At 36.9% G+C, this 13,996-nt stretch overlaps 1 protein-coding gene across 3 annotated transcripts; it reads left to right on the plus strand.

Annotated features, from left to right (window-relative positions):
- Positions 1-3,975: 3,975 nt before the first annotated feature.
- sptssb (serine palmitoyltransferase, small subunit B) lies at positions 3,976-10,465 on the plus strand. 3 transcript variants are annotated; one of them, XM_048162008.1, is made up of 3 exons: positions 3,976-4,151; positions 9,804-10,035; positions 10,139-10,465. In XM_048162008.1, exons 2-3 carry the CDS (start codon positions 9,835-9,837, stop codon positions 10,160-10,162), a joined length of 225 nt encoding a protein of 74 aa, XP_048017965.1. In that variant the 5' UTR covers positions 3,976-4,151; positions 9,804-9,834; the 3' UTR covers positions 10,163-10,465. The 3 variants fall into 3 exon arrangements, with proteins under 3 accessions (XP_048017965.1, XP_048017964.1, XP_048017963.1); XM_048162007.1 differs by having other exon boundaries at positions 3,987-4,151; positions 9,807-10,465; XM_048162006.1 differs by having other exon boundaries at positions 3,991-4,151; positions 9,804-10,465.
- The last annotated feature ends 3,531 nt before the right edge of the window (positions 10,466-13,996 follow it).

Genomic DNA, 13,996 nt, shown 5'->3' on the forward strand with positions numbered 1-13,996 from the left:
TCCTCCCAGTGGTCCTATTGCCATTTGCAGAAATACACCGCTCCCGGTAAGAAACAACCAATCAGAGCCAGGAGGAGTGTCTTAGCAGTGTCAATCAATCAAGCTCGCGTGCGCGCTGATCACACTCATAGACAGTAAAAGAAATGGACACAGCGACCCCATTGGAACTCAATTGAGACAAGTGAAGCCCATTTTTAGCGATTTTTAGCACTTCCGTTTCTGACGCGCAGACTCAAACTAAGCTTGATGACGTCAGCAACCTGTCTGACAGATGTAAATCTTCTAGTAGCTGTGCGTGCAAACTGCCATCGTTAATCTTGCAGAGACGGCGAGCTTGAGCGGGGAGTTCTTTGGCGTGAGTGAGCAGGAGTAAGTATTCTGATTAATTATTTTGTATAGTATTTTAAAATGTAACGCCAGTACGCCATATTAAGTTAATGCATACTATTGCCTGCGAGCTTTTCCTCCTGTCTCTACGGTAATTTCTCTACTGTGCGACAGAGAGTCGAGTGGTTATGACGCAATCGTTAGCCTATTTTTACAAAAACTGTTTCTACGGGGCCATAATGTAACATAGAAGGTAATGGAGCCCTTTATACATTGTCGTGTATCTTTAGAAATAAATAATGGACAAATTGAGTCTTTAAACGCCTCAGATGTAAAGTTATTTGCTGTCAAAGTGACGCCAAAATGAATGGGAGTCAATGGGATGCTAACGCAAGTGAAGTTCTGCTACAAGATGGCGGCACGCGGCCGACTTCAACTTCCGGTCGACTTCCTTGGGCACTGATCACACTCCTCTCATGCACAGTGTACAGGCGTCAAATTCAAGATTACCGGTGTGCCGCAGCTTTGCTTATGGCGAAATAAAACGATGTTATATGCAAAGGACCACCCTGAAATCTACAAGAAACCATGCCATACATAATTTGTCAGTCCTGTTTTGAAATTATCTTAGTTGTGTAGTTCTTAAAAAATTAAACAAATCAAGCAGGGATACTTACTTGTCAAGCAGAAATGTGGCTGACTCTGCATCGGTTTTTAATCCGTTCAGGACACGTAGCTCCCTCCACCTCGGAAAAGCCGCTCCGATATTTACCCTCGTTTTATTTCGGGCTCTATCTAATTCTTTCTTTTTGGCATTTTTATCATCGTCATCTGTCTTTTTCCGTTTACCCGTCTTTATTTTATGAGCAGGTGCCACTCGAGGAATTGGCAGTTTGGATTGTTTTTCCGCCATAAGCAAAGCTGCGGCACACCGGTAATCTTGAAGCCTGTATGCGCTGGCGCTGTGCATGGGAGGGGTGAGATCACGTCCCCCCCACATTTCAAAATCTAAGTTTTGTCCCCCTCACTATTTCCCAATGTCAGATTTTGTTTTGCATTGCCTGCCTATCTCTGCCGATTTCAGAGTCTCCAAATTAATCCATTCTGCAACTTTTAAATGCATAATTAAATTTTTAAAAAACGAAATTATAGGCTTAAGTGCAGGTTCCGAAAGTTGGTCGTTTTTTGTCGCTATGGTTACACACACACGCACGCACCGTAAATTGCGCTCTTTTATATAGCAAAAGTGGGAGACAGAGAGCAAAATAAGTAGACTAGCACCAATTAAGTTTTCGTGCACTATATTCAAAGTCATCTGAAGCCATTCCATGGCTTCATGTGAGGGACAGAAGAAATATACATCGATAAGTTCACGGTCAGAAACTCGTCTTCCCTCCGCTACAGCTGTCAATCATGCAGCACTCACACAGCGCGTCGCGTTCGGTAACGACAGTCAGGTAAAACGGTAAAACTCTCCAATATGATATATTCCCATTATAATACTTGATATGTAGATAAAGGGCTGTGGATTTGCATAAAATGACTTTATCTTGCTGGAGTTTATTGCTGTTTCTGAACGATGTCAATCATCATACTGGCTACAGGATGTCTGTTAGATCGCACAACACAAGGACTATGAATTCGTGTCACACGCACAATAACTGGAATTTAAAAATGAAAGAAACATATGATTAATAAACTGTTAGATACAGTCAGATGTACACAGGGATTCTCTTTGTACCGTGAAGTTTTCAATGCGCAGCACAACTGCGCGCTCTGACTCAATATTGCTTCAAGCGCATCATTCTGCACCCGGGATGTGCATTAGCGGTTTTTTGCTGTTGTTTTGAAGCGTTTCATATTATCATGGTTTTGCACACTGAAAGATTATTAATAGCCTATTTTGTTCTGTCGTATCTATCTTGTTGCCCCATTAAAAAGCTGCACAATACATTTAAAATAAGCGTCTTTTAATGTTACATTAAATACATATAATTATTTACATATAAATCTAATTTCATAATACAAATAGTAATTTTAAACTTTTTATTAACATTTGGATTTATAAAATTACTGTGCAAAGTTTTTAGGCTAGAATATTTTTTGCTGCTGAATTATATACTCGCCTAGTTTACTTATTTATTTATTGGTCAGCTTATGAATATATTTGTATTCATTTGTTATTTTTCTCTATAATGAGATGTTGTGTTTAGTGCATTCTGGATTGGTTAACAAATCAAAGATACAGGCTCCCACAAATAAATTAATTCAACAAAGGTAACCTCTTTTGCTACATATTTTTAATGGTTTAAATGTGTACTCTACATGTTTGACCACTTATGAACTATCATTTAGCCTACTATATGTTGTGTACATGACTAATGTGCCCAACCATCACCAATAAATAAATTAGCCTACTTTTAGAGCACAAAATTGTTTACAAGAGAACAAATTTCTTTATTGATCTAGTCACATAATTTTGCTCTCAGAATACACCAGATTTATGCATTTAAATTTAAAATGTACAAAATTTTCCTTCGGGGGCATGCCCCCGGACCCCCCTAGAGGAACCGATGTCTACCCACCACAGTCTCACAAAATCCTGTGGGAAACACTGCAATCCGTTCCCAAAAGTCATTAGAAATTAGCATTTAAGTGCTTATATATATATATATATATATATATATATATATATATATATGATTATAATGTTATATATAATCATATATATATATATATATATATATATATATATATATATATATATGAATGATTATAACGGGGAATTTCCCGGATCCCCCCCCCGGCATTTACTGTCCCCCCCAGGTTCAAAATCGCTCCTACGCCCCTGGGTTTAACAAATATGTTACCTACAGCAGCTTTAAATATCTTGATCAAAAGATGGAGCACAAGTAGGCTATAGGTCAAATATCTACTTTGATTTCTGATTTCTGTCATTATAAGTCAACTGTAAAATAAACCATTCTGTTTAAATCATGTGGTCAGAAATGTCCATCCCTTAACAGTGCTGTCAGAAAGATCAAACCATTACTTTATATTCTGTTAGTCTGATAGTCATGAGGAACACGGTACACAGATTACACTTCCTGAGAAAGATCCATGTAGTAGCAAACTCTTGATGTCATTTGTGAATATCACAGAAAATGTGGAATTGGCAATTCAGAGCCCTGATGCCTTCAATTTCACCACTAGAGGGAAGTGTTTATAATTCACAAGCAGCAGTCTGAAGGGGTATTACTTGAGATGTTCAAACTCTACTTAAACACAACACTGTTTAATGGCAGAAAGCTTTATTTACAATAAATTATTGTTGCTGTTTTTAATTAACCATAACCAATTAACATACTCCATTCAAACATTGCTGGACCAGGAAAAGTCATGTTAATGTGTAAACATCCTCATCCTTAATCCCACTGTACAGAAATTCTCCATAAAATTCAATAGTGTTTTATTAAACTAATAAGCATTAGGGACTTAGTGACTAGAATATGATGCCCTACTGCTGTAAAGCATCCATGCGGCAGGTGACGTCACAGAGTACCGTACTGCGGCTGCAGCATCATTACCGCAGAGAGAGAGAGAGAGAGAGAGAGAGAGGAAAAGACAAGCAGCATTACAATGCGTTTGCCATTCTAGTCCTTTACACTCCCTCTCTCTCTCACACACACACAGGTGAGAGTAAATACGATAAGTGGGAGTGGTGCGTGTGTTTAACTGGCAGAGCAGCTTTGCAGAGACCGTCACATCATCATCACACACACACACACACACACACACACTCCTCACTGCAGCGTTACGCCGAGGTGAGTGACTTTACATGACTCTCATCACACCTGACAACACATTTATGATCCAGCTTTTGAAAACAAACTCTAATGCTGTTATTACGCGTTATTAACTATTATTACAACTATTGCTACAAGTCACAGCAACAACAACTATGACACAGAGTGATTATGTCTGAAAGAGAAGTTTAATAACGGCGTAGATAAGTCTTAACACGATAATGTTGCGAGTATTTTCCTCTCGTGCACGTTTGAACTGTTATTACACGTGTGCGCGTTCACATTTTTTGGTAAAAAGCAGTGCATCAAAAGGGTCCAGATGAAATGATGTTTAATGTTTCTGCTGTTGCCTGGATATGGCTTTAAAGTTGACATTACTGTTATTGTTCTCATCAGATGACTGTTGTTAAGGAATGTCAGTTTTGTTTATGGTTTCTTTGTGTCATCTTGGCTTCACACTGTAGATGAAACTTATTATATTCAATATGCATGCATACTAGTCCTGTAAATTGATTTACCAGGTATCCTAATAACATCTTTTATTTAAGACTGAATATGACTGAATAGATCTGAGTAAAAAAATAAAATCATGGTGTTATTTGTAATCTTTCACTTTATACAGTGAGACTATATAGTCTTTTTATGCGATTAATAATTGACCATAATGATAACATTTTAAGGCAACCCAGTTGTTGTATTAGTTTCCATGTTATGAGCAGGAGTGTGAATGTTTTCCATGCTGCTGACACGAGTTAGTGAGCGATCAGTCGTGTTGAACCTGTGTGCGGGACGTGCTCCAGATTGTTCCCTCGGGGCATTACTGCTTCACATGCTGGAGTTTACCTTTACTTGCCCTTGAGCTTCACATTATCACTCAGCACACTGAAGCATGGTTCGTTTCATCCTATAGCACTCTCTTCACGCACAGTTTCCCTTACAGAGGTCAGGTGACCCCTGATGTGAATACTGCCAGGGAACAATAAACTTCTGATGATTTAATATGGTAACACAAAAGACTGATTTAAATAATATAAGGGCCATTCTACAGAATTGGTTCAAATTCAGAGTTGGGAAATATTGTAAGTTCTGGAATATTTTTCCTCCCCTCAAATTTGTCACTACCGAAACACAATAATAAATCATTTAATAAGAAGATTTATTAAGATTTTGTTCACATCTACCTTGTAAATATATTTTTTTGCTATCTTTTTAAAAAAAGTTTTCACAGGTAAATCAATAACAATTGTAACAATATTTCAAGTGTAATTTCTGAGATTTGTTGTATTTTGAATCCAATCTTTCTTTGTAAAACTCATAAAGTTTATCAAACTGATTTCAAAGTGAAGTATTTATTAGTTTGAATAAACATTGAACCAAACACTATAATAACATCTTATACTTTATTTCTGACAAAACATCCCATGTTTCGGTAGTGACAGTAATGTGTTGGTAGTGACACATCACATTACAAATACTAATACTATATACTAATGATTTACATGACTGTAGTAAAATTTTGTTTATTTCCACCCAAAAAATGATTATATGTTCCCTTTTGTCACTACTGAAACAATGAGGACATGTTTCGGTTGTGACTGTTTCGGTAGTGACAATTTTAGATATTTTAGATATTTTTAGATTTTAGATAATTTTAGATATTTTATTTATTACTAGCACAGTTCTGAACAGTTGAACACACGTAAAAACTAAATTTTATGGAATAGCACCCAAAAAAGTTTGTTTAATTGCAGAAAAAGGTGTTTGGCAGTTCCTTAAAGTTGCACACAGATTTTAAGACTTTTGAACACATTTAACTTAATTTAAGAATGATGATCTATCTACTATAAAAGAGAGGCGATGAGAGGAATATTTCCTGATCAGAAATGTAGAAGTGTGTTAAAGTGTTAGTTCACCCAAAAATGAAAATTATGTCATTATTGACTCACCCTCATGTTGATCCACACCCGTAAGACCTCCGTTCATCTTCGGAACACAGTTTAAGATATTTTAGATTTAGTCCGAGAGCTTTCTGTCCCTCCAATTAAAATGTATGTACGGTATACTGTCCATGTCCAGAAAGGTGATAAAAACATCATCAAAGTAGTACATGTGACATCAGTTAGAAGTTTTTGAAGCATCGAAAATACATTTTGGTCCAAAAATAACAAAAACTACGACTTTATTCAGCATTGAATTCTCTTCCGGAATCCTTTCCATTGAATTGATTCCATTGAACTGATTCCATTGAACTGATTCCATTGAATTGATTCCATTGAATTGATTCCATTGAATTGATTCCATTGAATCCTTTCATCTGTCGGCGTTGGTAATGCACTTTTACGTCGCCGTGGTTGTTTTTGGCGATTAGGACATCCGCGACATTTTGAAGCATCGAAAATACATTTTGGTCCAAAAATAACAAAAACTGCGACTTTATTCAGCATTGTATTCTCTTCTGTTGTCAATCTGCATTCACGACTCCGCATCTTCTTCTTTCCTGTTTTACGGCGGTTGGCATCCAGCTTATTGGTGCATTACCGCCCCCTTCTGCTCCGGAGTGTGGTTCACGACTCCGCAGTGACGCTGCTGATGTAAGACGCTGCTGACGTGTTATCCGGTGCGCCCGAGCTTCGTTTCCAGTCTGAGGGAGACGCACGCTGTATTCAAGCTATTCTACATTGTTTGTATTTTGGTATTGCTATATTTTTTTAAATGGTGCGTAAGTGTGCATGTCGCGGATGTCCTAATCGCCAAAAACAACCACGGCGACGTAAAAGTGCATTACCAACGGCAACAGATGAAAGGATTCAATGGAATCAGTTCAATAGAATCAATTCAATGGAATCAATTCAATGGAATCAATTCAATTGAAAGGATTCCGGAAGAGAAGAAAATGCTGAATAAAGTCGTAGTTTTTGTTATTTTTGATGCTTCAAAAAATTCTAACTGACCCACTGATGTGTTCTGAAGATGAACGAAGGTCTTACGGGTTTGGAACGACATGAGAGTGAGTCATTAATGACACAATTTTCATTTTTTGGGTGAACTAACCCTTTAACATCAGTCTCAGACAATGGACTCAAACACACACTGTTTCGGTAGTGACATGAACATGCGGGACACTTTTTTTTTTACATAAAGTTTCATGATTTAAAAATATATATATTTTTAAACTTCACTTTAAAAACAAAAAACAAAAATATATTTTTAAAAACAACAATGAAAAAAAATGCAAAAATAATTTCAGTATCATTTTCAAAAAAATGTAGGGGTTTGGGACAGCCACCTCTAAATTGAAAGTACCCAATAAATTATGATTTTTTATATATTAAGCTTACTGATGTTTTAAATATTGTTGGATTCAATAGATAATAGTAGAATCTTAATAAACATCTAAAATCTGAATACTTCTAAATGTGTTTTTTAGATAATTTTAGATATTTTATTTATTACTAGCACAGTTCTGAACAGTTGAACACACGTAAAAACTAAATTTTATGGAATAGCACCCAAAAAAGTTTGTTTAATTGCAGAAAAAGGTGTTTGGCAGTTCCTTAAAGTTGCACACAGATTTTAAGACTTTTGAACACATTTAACTTAATTTAAGAATGATGATCTATCTACTATAAAAGAGAGGCGATGAGAGGAATATTTCCTGATCAGAAATGTAGAAGTGTGTTAAAGTGTTAGTTCACCCAAAAATGAAAATTATGTCATTATTGACTCACCCTCATGTTGATCCACACCCGTAAGACCTCCGTTCATCTTCGGAACACAGTTTAAGATATTTTAGATTTAGTCCGAGAGCTTTCTGTCCCTCCAATTAAAATGTATGTACGGTATACTGTCCATGTCCAGAAAGGTGATAAAAACATCATCAAAGTAGTACATGTGACATCAGTGGGTCAGTTAGAAGTTTTTGAAGCATCGAAAATACATTTTGGTCCAAAAATAACAAAAACTACGACTTTATTCAGCATTGAATTCTCTTCCGGAATCCTTTCCATTGAATTGATTCCATTGAACTGATTCCATTGAACTGATTCCATTGAATTGATTCCATTGAACTGATTCCATTGAATTGATTCCATTGAACTGATTCCATTGAACTGATTCCATTGAATTGATTCCATTGAATCCTTTCATCTGTTGGCGTTGGTAATGCACTTTTACGTCGCCGTGGTTGTTTTTGGCGATTAGGACATCCGCGACATTTTGAAGCATCGAAAATACATTTTGGTCCAAAAATAACAAAAACTGCGACTTTATTCAGCATTGTATTCTCTTCTGTTGTCAATCTGCATTCACGACTCCGCATCTTCTTCTTTCCTGTTTTACGGCGGTTGGCATCCAGCTTATTGGTGCATTACCGCCCCCTTCTGCTCCGGAGTGTGGTTCACGACTCCGCAGTGACGCTGCTGATGTAAGACGCTGCTGACGTGTTATCCGGTGCGCCCGAGCTTCGTTTACAGTCTGAGGGAGACGCACGCTGTATTCAAGCTATTCTACATTGTTTGTATTTTGGTATTGCTATATTTTTTTAAATGGTGCGTAAGTGTGCATGTCGCGGATGTCCTAATCGCCAAAAACAACCACGGCGACGTAAAAGTGCATTACCAACGCCAACAGATGAAAGGATTCAATGGAATCAGTTCAATAGAATCAATTCAATGGAATCAATTCAATGGAATCAATTCAATTGAAAGGATTCCGGAAGAGAAGAAAATGCTGAATAAAGTCGTAGTTTTTGTTATTTTTGATGCTTCAAAAAATTCTAACTGACCCACTGATGTGTTCTGAAGATGAATGAAGGTCTTACGGGTTTGGAACGACATGAGAGTGAGTCATTAATGACACAATTTTCATTTTTTGGGTGAACTAACCCTTTAACATCAGTCTCAGACAATGGACTCAAACACACACTGTTTCGGTAGTGACATGAACATGCGGGACACTTTTTTTTTTACATAAAGTTTCATGATTTAAAAATATATATATTTTTAAACTTCACTTTAAAAACAAAAAACAAAAATATATTTTTAAAAACAACAATGAAAAAAAATGCAAAAATAATTTCAGTATCATTTTCAAAAAAATGTAGGGGTTTGGGACAGCCACCTCTAAATTGAAAGTACCCAATAAATTATGATTTTTTATATATTAAGCTTACTGATGTTTTAAATATTGTTGGATTCAATAGATAATAGTAGAATCTTAATAAACATCTAAAATCTGAATACTTCTAAATGTGTTTTTTAGATAATTTTAGATATTAATAGATATTTTTGGTTGTGGGACAGCAGTTTGCATCAGTTCTGCAGAACGGCCCATATCTGTCAGATCTCATGCTCACATCTGCCCAGCTGTCATTACTGGACATGAGAATCACAGAGGTAGTTATTAAAACGCCAGTGTGTATCATTCATGTTTATTTGGTTTCACATGATGAAATTGTTATCAATAGTATCACATTACAGTCCCAAAAATTAACAATGGAATACACACGTCACCAAATCCAGCGCCGCGGAGCCATACATTCCTGTGGCGTTATTTGATAGGCCCTTTAAAGACACAGGCCAGCATTATCATGCATCATTTGATCTGTTGTTGTGTGTCCATTGTGCTCCGTCAGTGTGTAAGGAAGCACCTCACCCTGTTGTCTTCCCCCAGCAGCTCATAGCGAGGCTGTGTGGCCCTCCGCATGGATATGAAGAGTATGAGAGAGTATATGGGCTGGTTGTACTACCAGTACCTGCTGATCACAGGCATCTATGTGCTGGAGCCGTGGGAACAGTCCATCTTCAACACGGTCCTCTTTACTATGGTGGCCATGGTCATTTACACCTCCTATGTGTTTGTGCCGATTCACGTGCGGCTGGCGCTGGAGTTCTTCTTTGAGCTGGTGCGAGGGCAACCGGAGAGCACAGTGGCCCTCATGAACCAAAGATGAAGGAAAGACCTTTTCATTGATCTGCTGTGTCACTCTTGTTTATTTTTCTACTCAGGAACAAACAAGCCAGATGAAATGAGAAGGTGTTGGCTAAAGCCATGTTCAACGCCTTCGAGTCTTCCGTATCGGATTCCTGGACTCCTGCCCCGTCATGAGAATAATGTATGCAAAGTTTTGGATGGATTGCCAGTACTGAGGCTTTGCATGATATCACCCGCCACATAAGGACACTTTGGCCCTACTTTGCGATTAATGTTTATGATATAATATGGAAATCATCATTTTGACTCTATATTTGGCGTCCCTGATTGGACTGAGATTATTTGCCCCAGTGCAAATTAAATGTTGTTGAATCCCCCAACCCCCCCCCAAAAAAAAACATTTATTATTGCATATTTTATATTCTGAAAATTTTGTAATCACCTATGCAATGTGAATGCTTTACATGAAGGTATATGCAGGTTTATTTTTAAATGCACTTGATCAGGAATCAGTGGAGGGCATTAGTGCACTCTTGTGTTGATCAGTCCTTTGCTCTGGTGGTGGGATTGTCTTCCATCATTTCTACAGTCTCTGCCGCTGATGCAGAAATGCATGATATGCACATTAATGTTTGCATGGAATCTGTGGCCCGCAGGTCTGGAATAACCGGCATTCACACATTTATAGGCACTTGAACGATCATTTATTAAATACTTTTGGTTAATAAGTTACAGTTTATATTAGGTGTCTTTAACTACTATGTACTGAGGTAAAAAAAAAAAATGTTAGGTAAAATGTGCTTATTGTGTTGATGTATTGCAAAACACGTATTAAGGTTAGGACATGTTTGGTAAGTTTAAGGGTTAAGGTTTAAGGGAAGGTCAACAGTAGATGTAATTACAGAAATTAATTACAGCTGTAACTTCATGCAGGTATTGTAAAAATGAGTGCAACATATCAGATGATCCATTTAAATGTTAGTACATAGTAGTGAAAGACACTTAGGCCCCGTTTACACTAGTGCGTTTTAGATTTAAAAAACAAAAGTTTTGCTACAGTTACGCCTGGATAATGGAGACTTTTGAAAACGATGGCATGGCTGCTCACATTCACTCCGAATATCCTTGACGAACGTGTAAACAATAACATGGAGACTGAACTGCAATCTTTGCTGGCTTTGTTGTCATTTTTAGAAGCTATTGTGCAGTTAAAGGGTTAGTTCACCCAAAAATGAAAATAATGTCATTTATTATTCACCCTCATGTCGTTCCACACCCGTAAGACCTTTGTTAATCTTCAGAACACAAATTAAGATATTTTTGATGAAATCCGATGACTCAGTGAGGCCTCTATTGACAGCAAGATAATTAACACTTTCAGATGCACAGAAAGCAACTAAAGACATATTTAAAACAGATCATGTGACTGCAGTGGTTCAACCTTAATGTTATGAAGCGACGAGAATACTTTCTGTGTGCCAAAAAAAACAACTTTATTCAACAATATCTAGTGATTTCAAAACACTGCTTCATGTAGTTTTAAGAATCTTTTGTTTCAAATCAGTGGTTCAGAGCATGTATCAAACTGCCAAAGTCACGCCCCCCAGTGGTGAACCATTGAAATTTAGAAACAATTATGATGTAACAAAGCCTCATTTACTGAAATCACGTGACTTAGGCACTCTGAATTCAAAACAAAAGATTCGTAAAGCTTCAAAGCTTCCTAAAGCAGTGTTTTGAAATCGCCCTATCGTTATTTTGTTTTTTGGCGCACAAAAAGTATTCTTGTCGCTTCATAACATTAAAGTTGAACCACTGTAGTCACATGAACTATCTTTCTGTGCATCTGAAAGTGTTAATTATCTTGCTGTCAATAGAGGCCTCACTGAGCCATCGGATTTCATCAAAAATATCTTAATTTGTGTTCTGAAGATTAATGAAGGTCTTACAGGTGTGGAACGACATGAGGGAGAGTAATTAATGACTGAATTTTCATTTTTGGGTGAACTAACCCTTTAACTCTGCAGTTTTTTAATACCGCAGCTGCCTACATGCACAAGAGGCAACTGTTTACACTTGTACGCTCATGCCCAGTGTGCATGATCAGTCATGTGTTTTCGGCCATGTTGTGTAGATGGAGATTGTTAGTGTCAATGGGGCCTTAAAGGATTAGTTCACTTTCAAATAAAATTTCCTGATAATTTACTCACCCTCATGTCATCCAAGATGTTCATGTCTTTCTTCAGTGGAAAAGAAATGAAGGTTTTTGATGAAATCATTCCAGGATTTTTCTCCATATAGTGGACTTCACTGGCCTCCAAACAGTTGAAGGTCCAAATGTCAGTTTCAGTGCAGCTTCAAAGGGCTTTAAACGACACCAGACGAGGAATAAGGGTCTTATCTAGCGGAACGATTGGTTATTTTCGCATTTGTATATGCTTTATAAACACAAATGATCACCTCGCACGTGCTTCCATTTTCCGTATTCTTCAGAAAGTTTACGCTGTATGTCCTACGCCTTCCCTATTCTACTTACGGAATGAACGCGGCGCCAGTTTAGGTTTTTTTCCGTATCACAATATTGGATGAAATGGGGGTGAGTAAATTATCAGGAAAATTTTATTTGAAAGTGAACTAATCCTATAATATAAAGTGTGAGCGGTTAATGTTTTCAGCAGCACATAAGAATGTTGTTCTCTCAGCTCTGCTTAAAAACACATATTACCATGTTTAAATTCATCCCACCTACTTATCCTTAAATCTAGCACAGAAAAATTATGCCTAATTATGCCTTCAGTTACCAAAATACATTTTTACTTAATTTGTGTCTTATTTTGATACTATATGTTCACTAGTTAACTTTAAGTGACGTTTTTGTATTCTTAACTGTATTGTGTCAATGTGATGTCTTAACATGTCTCTGAAATAATGACAATGAAATAGTGTTGAGTGACACATTTTATATCAGTATGTATTTTTCAGGAATAAACAAATTTCACAAAATATCCGTCCCTGTAATACTTTTACGATGTAAAACTTCCTTGGCAAAAAAGGGGGCATTTGTTTATATATATTTATAATAGTAAAGCATGGAAGGAGCCAAACTGGTTTTCCAAGTCTAACGTTATGGGTGCCCTGAAGGCTTATCTAATATCACTCCAACAATCCGGTTTTCCCACCTGGCTTTCTAAAGACTCCAGCACACCTGACAGCCGGATCTGAACTCTCTCCAAGGCATTCTAGGACACGCTTTTCTTTTTGCAGCGAGATCTTCACTGTGTGAATCAGCAAATATCATATATCCACCAACACCTTTGTGTTAAACTGAGGATGAATTACTGGTAACGTTTGAGGACAGGCAGCAGAGAATGACTATTACTACTAATCAGTTTTCTCTCTTCTCTTTAACTGTTCTTTCCTTCTTCACTTCTCTACTTCTACACCTGCATCTGCGTTTCTTCTAGGATGTTGCAATAGTCTTTTTCTAACAGAGCTGGTGTCATAACACATGTAAGCTTTCACAAAAAGCATGATTAATAACAAAACGATGATAGATAATAATACAATAATGGTAACACTTTACTTAAAGCCTTTATGGATAATGCATTACTAAAGTTATTCATAATGTACGTTATAATGCATTATCACTGCAAAATAGACTACTAACTTTAACAACAATTATACATATATCCAACTTTGTCCGTATACATATACATAAAGCAAAATATACTAATAGCAAATTGTCATCAAATGTAAAATTATCCTATCGCCCAGCTCCAAACTGCTCAATGTTTGGCATTGAGATATACATTAACAATATAAACAGTGTTGTGAAAAGTGCTATACAAATAAATTGACCTGAACAAGACTGAAAGACTATTTTAGTGAATTGTTAACTGATGATTTCAGCCCTCAACACAAGACTAGCAACC

The sequence above is a fragment of the Megalobrama amblycephala genome, linkage group LG16, assembly GCF_018812025.1.
Source record: "Megalobrama amblycephala isolate DHTTF-2021 linkage group LG16, ASM1881202v1, whole genome shotgun sequence".
Taxonomy (NCBI): Eukaryota; Metazoa; Chordata; class Actinopteri; order Cypriniformes; family Xenocyprididae; genus Megalobrama; species Megalobrama amblycephala.